Source organism: Chelonia mydas, chromosome 16 (assembly GCF_015237465.2).
Source record: "Chelonia mydas isolate rCheMyd1 chromosome 16, rCheMyd1.pri.v2, whole genome shotgun sequence".
In the NCBI taxonomy this organism is placed as follows: Eukaryota; Metazoa; Chordata; order Testudines; family Cheloniidae; genus Chelonia; species Chelonia mydas.
The window spans coordinates 22387378-22401815 of NC_057857.1; the positions used below are offsets into that span (position 1 = coordinate 22387378).

The 14438-nt window shown below is 43.9% G+C and overlaps 1 protein-coding gene and 1 long non-coding RNA gene across 11 annotated transcripts in view; one reads left to right on the plus strand and one right to left on the minus strand.

Annotated features, from left to right (window-relative positions):
* The window catches only part of DENND1A (DENN domain containing 1A), a 372477-nt gene extending 371131 nt beyond the window's left edge, over nucleotides 1-1346 (minus strand). For 3 of the 9 annotated variants that reach the window (XM_043530796.1, XM_043530793.1, XM_043530792.1), the window contains exon 1: nucleotides 1129-1308. In XM_043530796.1, coding sequence (XP_043386731.1) covers nucleotides 1129-1145 — 17 coding nt within the window. In that variant the 5' untranslated portion in view covers nucleotides 1146-1308. Of the gene's footprint in view, nucleotides 1-1128 lie in introns of all 9 variants that reach the window. The other 6 variants (XM_043530794.1, XM_037879472.2, XM_043530797.1 and 3 more) reach the window with 4 other exon arrangements.
* A 3799-nt stretch (nucleotides 1347-5145) lies between these two features.
* LOC122463156 lies at nucleotides 5146-13045 on the plus strand. 2 transcript variants are annotated; one of them, XR_006286220.1, is made up of 4 exons: nucleotides 5146-6161; nucleotides 6260-6298; nucleotides 11442-11584; nucleotides 12673-13045. It is a non-coding gene; the product is annotated as an uncharacterized LOC122463156 (long non-coding RNA). The 2 variants fall into 2 exon arrangements; XR_006286219.1 differs by lacking the exon at nucleotides 6260-6298 and having other exon boundaries at nucleotides 11439-11584.
* The last annotated feature ends 1393 nt before the right edge of the window (nucleotides 13046-14438 follow it).

Genomic DNA, 14438 nt, shown 5'->3' on the forward strand with positions numbered 1-14438 from the left:
CATGCAGTCCTATGTAGAACATATTGCAGTACCTAATCTTGACATAACAGAAACATGGATGAAAATTGCAATATGTATCCACAAGAATGGGTACAACCTCCTAGCTGCCCATAGATCAAAAATAGCTGACCAGTCTGTATCTGCTACCTGATGTTTGCATATGCTAAACAAGAGGAATGGCAAATTAGAACCCTATGCAACTGAACAGGAAAGTGCCCTGAGCGAGGAACAGCAATCGCCCAGAGTGCTCTGCAGAGTAAAAACAGAACCACCTGATCAGCCCCATTCACCAATATTACTGTACACAAATATATCAGCACCCTCTGGATGAAAACAGGTTTCTCATGCACAGATCTGGTTCTCAGACATTTATGATCTTAACTTTTCTAAAAATCTCAATGAAGTCACGTTCTTGGCTGTTTTAATCTGACAACCCTGAATATGAAACCATGGCTTAATCAGCTAGCACCTCTGGCAGGGCCCCCATCTTAATGGGATCTGCTGTATGCAGAGGAGAGATAGAAGCAGTTTCAACCCATTACTCCCCACAACCTCGATTCCCCCTTCCCTTAAAGTCCCCTCCCTCACTTTATCCATACTCACTCCTCTCATTTTTCTAGGCCTGTTGGCTGAGGGCTCAATCCTTCCCTCAAGCCTTGACTAGAGACACCCACCCTAAGCAAGGAGGATAGAGGCCTCTTGTCACCAGCTACCCCCTTAATCCCAGCACGTGAACAGCGGGGGTTGCCCCCCTCAGGGCATCCCCCACCCAGACAGCCCTGTCCCCCAGGCCTGCAAACGGACAGATTTCTCCCCCCGTCCTCAGTGCCTGGCCCTACACACCCACCATTCTGAGCCCGGCAGGGAAGGGGCCATCCTTCAGGCAGGGCACAAAGGGTATGTGGTGATGGAGGAAGCTCCCCTCCCCTAGGCCCTGCGAGCTGGGCAAGGAGGTTTCCCCCTTTGCCCTCCTCTCCCCTATCCTGGGGCCTGCAGGCTAGGCAGGGGGGCTCCCCCCCCCCGCCCTCTCTTTGGGCCTGCAGGCTGGGCTGAGGGGCTCCCCCATTCTCCCCTGCCCTGCCTTGAGAGACCCAGCAGCTGGGCTGAGGGGCTCCCCCGGGCACTCACTTGATCCTGGATCCCATGGTCTCTGGGGGGCCGCATGGGCCCGGGGCGGGGGTGGAGGGGCTCGGTGGGCTGTGCTCTCTCCTCCGCCTGCCCCTCAGACTCACTCCATCCCAGCCAGCGCCAGGGTCGCCCAGGCAGAGTCACAGAGCGGCGCAAAGGCTGCTGGGAGCTGTAGTACGGCCTCGGCCCGGCCCGGAGGGGCAGCGCGCGGACTCGGCGGCCTGGCTCGCCGCCGCGCCCGTGTTGTCATAGCAACGCGGAGCAAGAGCGCGCGCAGCGTTCAACCGCAGTCAACGTTTCCTGAGGGGAAACAGGAACCTGCCCCCCCCCCCCAACTTAAACACGGGGCGCCCCCTTCAGAGGGCCCTGCCAGAGACTCATAAAGAGGGACCGGGATACCTCCCCCCAAGACACCACATAACCCGACCTACCTCCCCATACTCCATAGACGGGGCCAGGACCACCACCACCTTTCGGCTCCTGGCAGCGACCCTCCCCTAGACCAGTTTCTCAACCTGATACCAGGGACTGGCTTGCAGCCTTCCTAAACTGTTGCCAGGAAAATCTCAGGGACCAGCGCAGGTTCACAGACCAGTCTTTGAGAAACACTGCCCTAGAGCATCCCATAAACAGAAGCCGGGCTCCTCTTCTAGCACACCTTGTAACGGTGACTGGGATGCCCCCACCAGGACATCCTGAAATGGAGGTTGAGACTGCCCCTCATCCGGACCCATGAATACCCTGTAAATGGGATCCTGACATTCCCTCAAATACCCCACAAAAAGGGGCCAGGCCCACAAATGCCCTGTAAATATGGTTCAGAGTCCCTCCATAACACAACATAAATAGGGGCTGAGACTCCCCCCCCACCCCCCGCATCTTAAAGATCCTGTAAATGAGGGCCAGCACCAGTCCCCACTAAAATGCCCAGTGAATAGTGGTTTGGCCCTCCCCAGTAGACTGTACTTCCCATATATAGGGATTGAACCTTCTTCTCCAAACAGAGAATCATCATCTCATAAATAAGGATTGACGAATTCCCCCAGCCTCCGATAGGTACAAAATACCCCCCGTGTACAGGGACTGGAAAAACCCATCTCAAGAGGCAACACTGGTTTTGGAAACGGTAGAATTTCCAAGAAGGAAGAAATTGTGAGCAGGGATTTCTGTTGAACCAAAATGCAACAAATTGCAGAGGAAGTCGCAGAAATCAAAGCTGTCCAAGAGGCAATATATAAGCAGGCCACAAGGAATAACAAGACCTGAGGAAGAAAATAAAACAGGATCTGGAGGTTTTTTTAGAAGGAAGTGAAGGCAGAGATGAGATCCATTCAGTTTAAAATAAAAATTCTGCTGGATCAAAAATTACAAAGGGTCTGGACAGATTTTGAAACCCATCTACAGCATGCCCAGTCAAGACTGGCAAGCAGGATAAAAGAGGCGATGGGCAACTTGTTTATTGTGGACTAAATACATTTCCAAGATATGGAAATACCCAGAAAGCTCTGGGCAACTTGGAACTCGTTAGAGTAAGAGATGAGCTGCAGCAAGGAATTAAAGAATTATTTGAAATTAAATGAAAAATTAGAGAAGAAACTCCAAGGGTTGCAGACCATTGTGGAAAACAGCTGCTGGGGGATGAGGAATCACACCAGCCAGAGCACTTGAACAAGATAGGACATATATAAACTTTTCAACCCCATTTGTACACCAAGGTAGCCCAGCTAGGAGGGATCAGACAGTCCCAGTTCAAGTAATACAAAAGCCAACATAAAAAATACAATAGTGACCACTGAAGGGAAAACTTCCTGGGAGGCTTATTAGTCTAACTTTAATATCATATCTCAAATAAATGATGGGGGAGATGAAGAGAGGTGTGTTTTTGATAGCTAACTTGAGTGTACCAGATCTGATGATGCTCCAGAAAAAGACTGAGTTATCAAGAGATGTCTGAAGCAATTTGGAGCCAGCCATCAACCTAATCTGGCCAGGACTACGAGGAGAAGGGAACAAGAGATCCCACCTTAACTGGCAGAGGGCCATATGAGATTGTTGTCTGGCAAATCTAGATACTAAGGGGACAAACTGGAAATGGTCCATTTTACTGATGCTTAACTTGACATGCTCTTGCTAATTAAGATCACCAAAAGGAAACCAAGGACGCTGTTTAGCGGTGATATCTTCTACAGCACTGAAGTCCTTCCAAGCATCAGCCAAGCAGGAAAGAAAGCAGTTGCTAGTGAGAATGACGGAAACTGTCTGACATGAGCCTTGTAAGTACAAATCTGTATTTAACATGCTTGATGAAAAAGAGGATTTTAATTTGAGTCATGACATTTTGAACAATTAGGCCTGCTTTACACTTGAAAGTTTTACCAGAATAACTATTTCAGTTAGGATTGTGATTTTTTTACTGAAATTATTACATTGATAAAGGCTCTAGAGTGGACACAGTCATACTGGTATAAAGGTAACTTGTACTGACATAGTTATACCCCTTCCGGTACAAGAATAGATATGCTGGCATAAGGCAGTTTTATATAAAAATTGTTAACAAAGACTGACAATAACAAAAAATAAAGGAAATAATTCTTGTAAGTTTGAAAAAGATTTGCCCCAAAAAGGAGTGTTATAAATGAAGGCAAGCCAGGACAGAGTGTCAGAAGTTTGTAAGGAAAGTTCCTCACCCAGTTTGAGAAAACAGAGTGACACCAAGCTGAAGGGGCAAAGGTTGGTGATACAAGAAGTAGCTTTACAAGTTGGGGGTTTTTTGTTTTTTGGTTTTTGCTTTTTTTAGATCTGGTCAGTTGAATAACAGTAATAAGTATAAAGATCGGGGAGTACTTGTGGTACCTTAGAGACTAACAAATTTATTTGAGCATAAGCTTTCGTGGGCTAAAGCCCACTTCATCAGATGCATGCAGTGGAAAATACATATAAAAATAATGCCCCTCTGCCATGTACATTGGCCAAACTGGACAGTCTCTACGCAAAAGAATAAATGGACGCAAATCAGACGTCAAGAATTATAACATTCAAAAACCAGCCGGAGAACACTTCAGCCTCCCTGGACACTCAATTACAGACCTAAAAGTTGCAATTATTCAACAAAAAAACTTCAAAAACAGACTCCAACGAGAAATTGCAGAACTGGAATTAATTTGCAAATTGGACACCATTAAATTAGGCTTAAATAAAGACTGGGAATGGATGAGTCATTACACAAACTAAAAACTATTTCCCCATGCTAATTTTTCCCCGACTTTGTTACTCACACCTTCTTGTCAACTGTTTGAAATGGGCCATCCTGATTATCACTACAAAAGTTTTTTTCTCCTGCTGATAATAGCCCACCTTAATGGATGAGTCTTGTTAGATTTGGTATGGCAACACCCATTTTTTCCTGTTCTCTCTCTCTATATATCTTCCTACTGTGTTTTCCACTGCATGCATCTGATGAAGTGGGCTTTAGCCCACGAAAGCTTTTGCTCAAATAAATTTATTAGTCTCTAAGGTGCCACAAGTACTCCTCGTTCTTTTTGCTGATACAGACTAACATGGCTACCATTCTGAAATCAGTAATAAATATAAGACTATTGAAGAGATTAATAGAAAATGTGCAATGTACAGGAATTATGGACACTGACTCAAATGTAACAGTTATTAAACTAGATATACTAAAATGCTAAGGTCTGGAAGACCCTGAATAAACAGCCTTATTGGTCTCACATGGAGACAATGACTGAAGAACATGCACTCATCCAAAAAATGTGGAAAATTAGGTTTAAAAATTGGACCTCAAGAACTGGAACAAGAGGTCTGGGCAACTGAGATAATGGATGGTGTCATAATGACTAATAACTATGTAATAAATTCCAGGAAAGGTGTTGTCATAAGATAGCACTGGCCCTTTAAGAATGAAGAGGCCAGTGCATTTGTGATTGATCACTTGACCCACAATTAGACTTAAAAGAGCATGCTGAGGCCTTAGAGGAGAGGGCTTTGAAGGAAGTTATGAAGAGTAGATCAGAGTAGCCTGACAACAGAGTCAAAGAGGGACAAGTTAAAACTGCCTGAGGAGGAGAACAGAGACCTGGGGAGAAAAGCTGCTACAGAGATCCAATGGGAGGAGCATAAGGTTGACAGTGAGAACTATTAGCAGGTTGAGTGTTTTGTATGAACAAAAATGGTAAAAAGGGAACCACAAAATACACGCCATTGCATCTAGTAAATACTGACAAAAGAAAACAGAAAAATTTTAAAGGGATTGGGGAGCGGGGGCGTGGAGAAGTTTTGAAGGTAAACTCCAAGACTTCCTTCTGGAGTTGTTCCAGCACAGTGCTCTACACTCAAAGAGCTTTACAAACCATAGAGGGATTGTATTAGGAATGTATAAATAATTGATTCTTCAGCCAGTCCTTGGGCCTCAGACATCAGGAAAAAATGGTCAGAGTTCCATATTCTGTGTAGACTATAGAAAATTGAATTAAGTTATTTAGAAGGATTCTTTTCTATTATTAGCAGCAGATACTTTAGTTTTCCGCAACAGATCTTAAAACTAGGTATTGGCAAGTAGAAGTGGATCCAAAGGACAGGGGAAAGACTACTTTTGCATCTGGAGAAATACTGTGATTACTTAAATTAATGGTTTTTGGCTTGTTTAACACCCTGCCACCTTTGAGTGGCTTATGGAAGGGTATTGTATGGCATACCTGTCTCAACCTGTCTTACACCTGGATGATATCCTGATGCATGCTGAGACTTTTCTGAGCAGGAATTGATACATGTACAAATGGTCTTTGATAAGATTAAGGGTGCTAAACTGAAACTGAACTGAAATAAATGTAAGCTATTTCAAAAAGATGTGACCTACCTCAGGCACACAGCTAGTGAGGAGAGATTTACACTGTCAAAAAGACAATTTTAGATGTTTGGGTTTGTAAGTATTATAAAACCACTGGATAGGTTGAACAAGAAGGGGAAACCAAGCTGCAAGGCCTTGAAATCTGCTACTTCTCAGCAGAGTGGCAACAGTAAGTACTTAAGAATGCTCAGTGGTTTCCCCCAAAATAAATATTAATAAAACCCTAATGGAGGCAAACTTTATCAATATGCTTTCTGTTCTTACCAGATTTCTGCCCAAGTGGGAACTCAGACTGACCCTGGCTGGGTAAGTCAGGTTCAAAGCACTTCTACTTAGCCCCTTGAGCTATCTGGCCAGTATGAAATGTTCAAGGCTACGAACTGTGTTGGCTCCTCTGTCCGTACAAGCTCAGTGTAATCCTCTTGCCATGTGAGCCTTAGCAGTGCTCAGCAGCACACCTAACTGAAAAGCCAAAATCTCTTTGCCAGTGTTTTAATTTGATTGCCCCCAAAGGGCTAATAGGTGCATGCTCTCTGGAATAACTCTCAAGCATTTGAGACCCTGGAGCGATGATCTCAACACTGGTTTGATCTCTCTGTGCAAAAAAATCACTGCCAAAACATATCAACTTTAGAAAAACCTGTTTGTGGGGAGCTGTACCTCTGGAACCCCTTGTTCATCATATGGCTTCAAATTTGGATTACTGATCAAACCCTGTGCGTCAATGAGATACACAAAATTTGAAGGCAATCTGAGTAATCGTGTGGATTTTAGAGCTCTTAGGCCTGGTTTAAACTACAATTAGGGTGACAGAAGTCGCCTTTGTGTCAACCTATTTATGCATGTGTCTGCATTCAAATTTGCCTCCCACCAATGTAAGTGCCCCATTATAAGGATTCAGTGACACCACCTACCCAAACAGCGTTGAATTGTGATCAACATATAATGTGAGTGTAAACACTGAAGGACCTATGTTGACCCTAACAAAAGGGTACAACAGGAGTCAGCAGAAGTGCCACATGAAAGCAAAGGAACTGCAGCAGCCATACCACAAGGCCAAGGAGACCAACAGTAGATCTGGTGCAGGGAAAATACTGCTTTTACAATGAGCTGCATGCCATACTTGGCAAAGACCCACTAGCATCCCACAGACTACCAGGGATACCTTGGTGGAGCCCAAGACACCACCCCTTGACATGAACAGCAAGGAAGAGGTGGATGAGGAGAGACACATGGCAGGGGAGAGGAGGGTCCAGCATGCCATGGGCCAAGATCTTTTTGAGACTCAACTGCAGTCTAGCCAGTCCAGCCAGCTGAGATAAACAAGTCTGATCCAGGAGAAGGAATCTCTGGTAGGTATGTGCATGCATTCTCCCTTAAAGTTTAAATGTGAAGACAGCACCCAATCAACCTCAAGTTAGCAGGACACAGTATCTGCTTTTCATTGTTCTACTTATACAAGAAGAGGTCATGGTACAACCAACAGAAATAGTTATCTTCTTTTCATTCCTCTGTAGGGCTTGGGGGGAAAGCGAGTCATGCAGCACAGTTTATGTGCATAGGGATGTGCCCTGTATCCTTCTGAGAGATCGCAAAATTTTTATGGAGATACTTTGCAAACCTATCCCAAAGGTTTCTGGGGAAGGCTGCCTTTATTTTTTCGCTTGTGGTAAGACACTTTCCCGCTCCACTCAGCAATGACTTCAGCAAGCACCATTGGGGTAAACAGGCTAATGGCATACAGACCTGGGCAGCTTTCGGATGCCAGCACAGCTGTTCCTATGTTACCCTCTGGAGTGAATTATCAGCTAAAATTACCACTGCCTGTGGAATATAGTGCCCATGTTCAGGGCCATTGCCCAGTACCCAACCTTATGGAAATAGGGCCTGAACTTTTTGTTTTACACAATCAAACAATTCCCTCCTTGCCTCTGGTGGGCCATACTCATCATGGCTGCAGGTGGACAGTGGTGTTGTGCAGACATGCTCCAAAGCTGAAGTGTCAGTAAGTGTCTGTGTCACATTTCTGTGGCTGACCATTCAAATGCTCTTTCAAGGCCTCCCTCAGCTGCTTATTTCTGTGCTGAGCTCTTCTAATGGCCCTTGTGTCTAGCCATTCAAAGTCAGCAGACCGCCGCTCCATCCCAGTGGCAACTGTTCCCCCTTTGTCTCACAGATATTATGCTGGACACAACAGGCAGCTATAACTAGTGGGATATTTTTCTCACTGAGATCTAATCTAGTGAGTAAACACCACCATCATCCCTTTAATCTGCCAAAAGCATGTTCAACTGTTATTATGCACCTGCTGAGCTGGTAGTTGAATCTTTACTTGGAGCTGTCAAAGGGGCCAGTGTATGGCTTCACGAGCAAGGGGTAGGCTGGGTCCCACCGGAATGCTAGTCATAGGCACGGGAACTAGGGGCATGGAGTGTGCTGCAGCACCCCCAGATTTTGTGTGGGTTCCCAGCTGCCGACCCCACTCCCAGGTTCCCGGTGCTGCTGGCTCTGCATGCCCGGGGTCCTGTCGGCCTCCAGCCCCATGCTCAGTGCTCTGCTCCTGGCCCTCCACCTAGGGTCCCACTGGCTCCGCACCTGGGGCTCTGCTCCTGGCCCATACACAGTGTCCCGGCTGCAGGACCCATGCCCAGGGCTCTGCTCCCAGCCCCAACTGTGGTTCCAGCCTCAGTGCCCCTTACCCCGTCCATGTCCCCCACCTTCCTGGAGCCACAGATCTGGGGAGAGAAGGGTGCAGACAGAGTTGAGGGGGGTGCAAAGTAAAAAGTTTGGGGACCACTGGCTTTCAGCACCCCCACTGTAAAAAGTGTTCCAGTGCCACTGACGCTCTTGTCATTTCAACATCACCAGTGGTAATTTGCTGGTCAGGAAAGATGGTCCTTGCTTGCAGCTTTCTGAACAGTCCTGTGTTGTTAAAGATGTGAGCATCATGCACCTTCCTTGACCAGCCCATAACAAGCATCCCTTGTTTTCCACCAATGCTTGAATAACTATAGAAATATATCCCTTTCTATTTATGTACTCTGTGGTGAGGTGGGTTAGGGTCAAAATAGGGATGTGTGTGCTGTCTTATTGCCATTGCAGTTTGGAAACTCCATAGCTGTAAATCCATCCATCATGTCCTGCACATTGCCTAGAGTCACAGTCCTGCATAGCAGGATACAATTAATGGCCCTGCACGCTTGCATGACAACAGCTGCCACTGTGGATTTTATAATTCCAAAGATGACATTGCAAGCTTCCACAGTGTGATCACCAGTCACTTCTCTGCTATCAGTGCAGCTCTCAGTCTGGTGCCTATGCATTGGGGGGCTGGCATGAGCTCAGCACATGGATCCAAGAATGTGGCTTTTGACATCTGAAAGTTCTGCAGCTGCTGATTATCATCCCAAACCTGCATTACGATGCAATCCCACCAGTCAGTGCTTGTTTCTTAGGCTCAGAAGAGGCACTCCACTTTCTGCAGCTGCTCTGTGAACACCAGCAACAACCCTGAACTGGTTTTCATTATGTCACTTAGCAATCTGTCCTCAAAGAAATTGTCATGTCCTATGTTGTTGCAGTGCTTCCTGAAGCTCTACGAACCCTGGTGAATCATTCATCCTGTGTTTGCAATGTTCATGACAGTAGTGCAGAACTGTGCAGGCTCCATGCGTCTATCAGAGAAGGCAGACAGGAACAAGTGCTGCACAGGTTTATGAGATTTTTAAAAAAGGCAATTTTAAAAAAATTGTGAGATAGGGATGGCATTATGGGATGGATAAAAAGTACTGTGATGAAAATTTGATCCCTAGCTTCCAGAGTGTGAGTCATTTCTACCCCATGGCATATTACGAAAATCCCCCAAAAGGCATTGCGCCAAAGAGTGACACAAGCACTCCTGGTAAGTACGTAAAGCACTGACGCAAGCAGCCAAATGTGCACACGCATGAGCAATACACTAATAGCAACAGCTTTATGCTGACATAACTTGTGTTGTCCACAGATTGTAGTGTAGATGTGACCTAAGAATCAAGCTTTAAACAGAAAACTGGTCCTAATTTTAACTGTAGCAGAGCTGGCTCCCTACTATAATGTCCATCAGGCCATTGCTAACAAGTTGTAAATCTGAGTGATTTCTTTACACTACGTGGGATTATGGGAAGGGGAAAGTAGTATCATATCATGCAAATGCCAGATCAATAGACTCTTTGCCTTTGAAGTCAAGGAAAGAAAGAACACTGTTATAAACTAGTTTTTGAGCATGCAGTGGAAGGAAAGGAACAGACACAGCCACACGCACAATTTAAATGTATAAAATAATCAGTCTAAAATGGATAGAATGATTTCAGGTTTAAGTAGGTTCTGATTGTAAACATAGTTCTGACATGTAAATTGCAAGTAGAGAAATTATGTTTCAATATTTAAATAAGCAACATAACAGAAAAAGGTCACAAATAGGGAGTGGCAACTCAATATATTTGCCAGGAAGGATGAACTTTCTTTTATTTGTATAAAGCAGTGGTTCCCAAACTTGTTCCGCCGCTTGTGCAGGGAAAGCTCCTGTCAGGCCGGGCCGGTTTGTTTACCTGCCGCGTCCGCAGGTTTGGCCGATCGTGGCTCCCAGTGGCCGCGGTTCGCCGCTCCAGGCCAATGGGAACTGCTGGAAGCGGCGCGGGCCGAGGGACCTGCAGACGTGGCAGGTAAACAAACCAGCCCGGCCCGCCAGGGGCTTTCCCTGCACAAGCAGCGGAACAAGGTTGGGAACCACTGGAGTAAAGAATGGTTCTGTTATGGATGTATGTAAGAGTGTGGCTGACTTCTTCTGTTGACCCACTTTATTAGCAACACTTCAGGAAGATACTAATTGAGCCCTTACTTTGGCTGTGTCTACACTGAGCTTTTCTTTAAAATCCCCCTCAGTGGTAGCAACAGAAAACGTCCCAATATAGACCAGCTGCTAGCATTTTGACCACCATGTCATCTAACTCGGCTCAGAGCAGGACTAGTGCCTGTCCAAAAGACTGGGAAAAGCTTATCTCATTATTCACAATGAAAGGACACAAGAGAACCCAAAAGATTATGAAAAAAACAGAAGTGCAGAAATATTTTCTCTCCATATGCCTAATATTCACTTGTGTTCCATACTGCAGAGCATCACTTTTTTCACCTCACCTGGTTTATTTATGTAAACAAGCTGCTCATTAAATAACACAAATTGCATTTTCTCCAATTCTGCTGACAGCATTAGTGTCCGTAGCCAGCACACTAGTTTGGTGGTAATTGTATTATGTTTGTGGTGCAGTGAATACAGTGAAGCCCCTCAGGAAAGGGAAGGGTTTAACCACACAGCACAACTGTTACAGCAATGCCTGCTGGCATATTCATAGACCAGCATTGTCACTGTCTCAGAATAGATGAGCTGATTAACTGTGAATAATCTTCCCAGTAGAGATGAGCCATTTAATAGCAAACGAAAGGGCAGCAGAAGGAGACCTTTAAGGAGAAGAAAATAATCCAGGAATTAAAGGATGGGTGAAAGCCCTAGGATACTACCCAGACTATCCAAAAAGGCTCAGTTCACTTCCTCGAGAGGTAAGGAACCTATATCGTATGCTCTGGGTCAGATTTGGATGAGTGTTGCAGAACCTATGTTGAGTGCCTGGGGCACTTTTGGCCACAGATACATGAGAAAATAATTACTGCTTCTCCTCATTCAGTGACAACCCCTCTGAAGCATACTCTGACCTGAAATTTACTTGGGAAAATGTCTCTGTTACATCATAGCCACCTGGAGTGGCAGAAAATGAAATGTTCAACTTTTTGGACCAGCTTTTTCTTTTTCATCGTAAAGGCTCTAATTTATTCATACAAAATCTAGTACTAACTGAATAATATTGAGGACAACTCACATGTATAAATGCCTCCAAATATATCAGTAGCTGAAGGATGGGGCAAACATCCACCAGAGTTTGCAAACTTATCCAAAGGTTATCAGAAATATTCAGACTTATTGGATCTGCAAAACTGGGTTAGACATCTGGTTAAAAAAAAGGTCTTGTCTCTTTCTTCCCTATTTCTTGGATGTAATGTAAAATTCTGCAGTTTAATATAACAAAGTCTGTTTTGTCCAGGCTGCAACTTGTCTAAATCTCAGCTGAGATTTTGTGACAAACTTAACCATAAACCACAACTTTGTCCATACTATCCAGATTACTATGACCTCTGCTATCATTTTGATTAGATTGTATGGTTATACAATATGTAATATTGTATTGTTTAGCTCTCTCTTTAACACAAACATGGACACATATGCACACACTTACTCTTTTCCTGCCAAACTGGCAGATATCTTTCAATATCTGGTTTCTGTCAAATGCAAGTTGTTGTACCATCCTCAAACTTGGAAATCTCTTTACCACATGATAAGCCTCACTATTTATGGATTAGCTCATTGGCCCATCTAGCACTGTATACTGCCTCCAGCAGTGACTGTACCTGATGCTTCAGAAAAAGAATAACCTTTTCACAATGTCCCAGAACTATTGTACATTTGGTGTTGTGGATTATTTACCATTGGAGAGATCAGTTGACACCCTGAAACATGAGAGTTGATTATCTCAGCATCTGTAACTATAGAAGTTTATAGAAATTGGGAAATATATTCTTGTTTTCTGTTATAGGTGAAGAAACAATCATCTATAATTTGAGCAGACTGAAATGTGGCAAATATATTTTGGGGAGTACAGAGGAAGGTACAACTGTCGAAATGAGGATATAAATAAATTTTTTGCATAGGAATAATCAAGATAGCACCAGGTACAGATCCACAATGAGAGGAAGATTTACAGATCTGGGAGACATGGAGGAACAAGGGTGAATGTGAGGCATCAAACAGACAGAGAGAGATGATGGGATTTTGGGGTGAAGGCTCTTCTCATTGAGTACAAAGATATCAGCTTTGGATACATTGAGCCAAAAGACTTATGGTGAAGCCAAGGAGTTCCTATTTTATTACTTCAGAATGTGAAACTCTAATCTACATAAATAACCTTGTCAAATTCTTTAAAAATGTAAATTTGTTATTCCTTTTTTATATCAGTGTTAGTATTTTTCAAGAAGAATAAATAATCTACTGTTTTCCTCTAGATCCCTTAACCACCTTGCCTCCCTGTGGTCATGCAGAATGTCAAGGGAAAGCACACAGATATGAGCTTTTATTCAAACACATGATGTATCATTGAAAATAATAGATATCTCTGAAGTAAGGCCTTTGGGGACTGCAGCAGCATAAAACAATTAATGTGTTTTCCAATATGAATGAAATTTAAAATGAAATTATATTCATATAAATGATAGAGATGGTTCCATTGTACAGATGCTAACAATAGCATGAAAAAATAGTGTATTTCACTGCATAACACAGAGCTTTAAAATGCTGCTTTAACATCGTTATCAGTTGGGCAATAGAGTGTTAACTGCACAGCTTTTTTATTTTTCATGGAGTATAATACTATACTATACAACATTATTTAGTATTAGAGTTAAACGTGTATTTAATCACTAAGGGCCCATTTCTGCAAAGAGCTAAGCACCTCCTGTGAGGTGCTGAGCACACAAAACTCTTGTGAACTCTTCAGTAGGAATTGTGGCCACCTAGCACTTTGCAGGATCAGGCTCTTAAGCCTCTGAGATAGAGAAGTACTAAGCAGCAGTTCTGCAGAAAAGGACCTGGGGATTACAGTGGATGAGAAGCTGGATATGAGTCAGCAGTGTGCCCTTGTTGCCAAGAAGGCTAACGGCATATTGGGCTGCATTAGTGGGAACATTGCCAGCAGATCGAGGGAAGTGATTATTCCCCTCTATTCGGCACTGTTGAGGCCACATCTGGAGTATTGCGTCCAGTTTTGGGCCCCCCACTACAGAAAGGATGTGGACAAATTGAAGAGAGTCCAGTGGAGGGCAACGAAAATTATCAGGGGGCTGGGGCACATGACTTAGGAGGAGAGGCTGAGGGAACTGGGCTTGTTTAGTCTCAGCAAAATAAATAAATAAATATCAGCAAAATAACAGATTTATTTGGAATCTAAAGTGTAGGGAGTGTCTCTTACATATGCTGAAATCATACATAACAGAGGTGTTGTGAGCCTTAATGTTTGTAACTTTTCCTCAGATGATAGGGGCCAGTTATTATTGTTGATTTTTTCCCATTGTCTCCCATTTTTATTTCTGCTCTTTTTTTACATAATTATTTTTCGTGGCAAACTTTGTTTCCTATTAAATGGTAGCATTCTTTCTTGCAGTTGAAATTTGTATAATGTTGATATTCCATTGTTTTCTCTATCAAAATGACTACATTTTGCTATTCTCCTCTGACTGTGAACCTCACAGAAATACTTCTGGTCTCAGTTATGAAATCACTGCTCATTGACACCACTTTATAGTATTA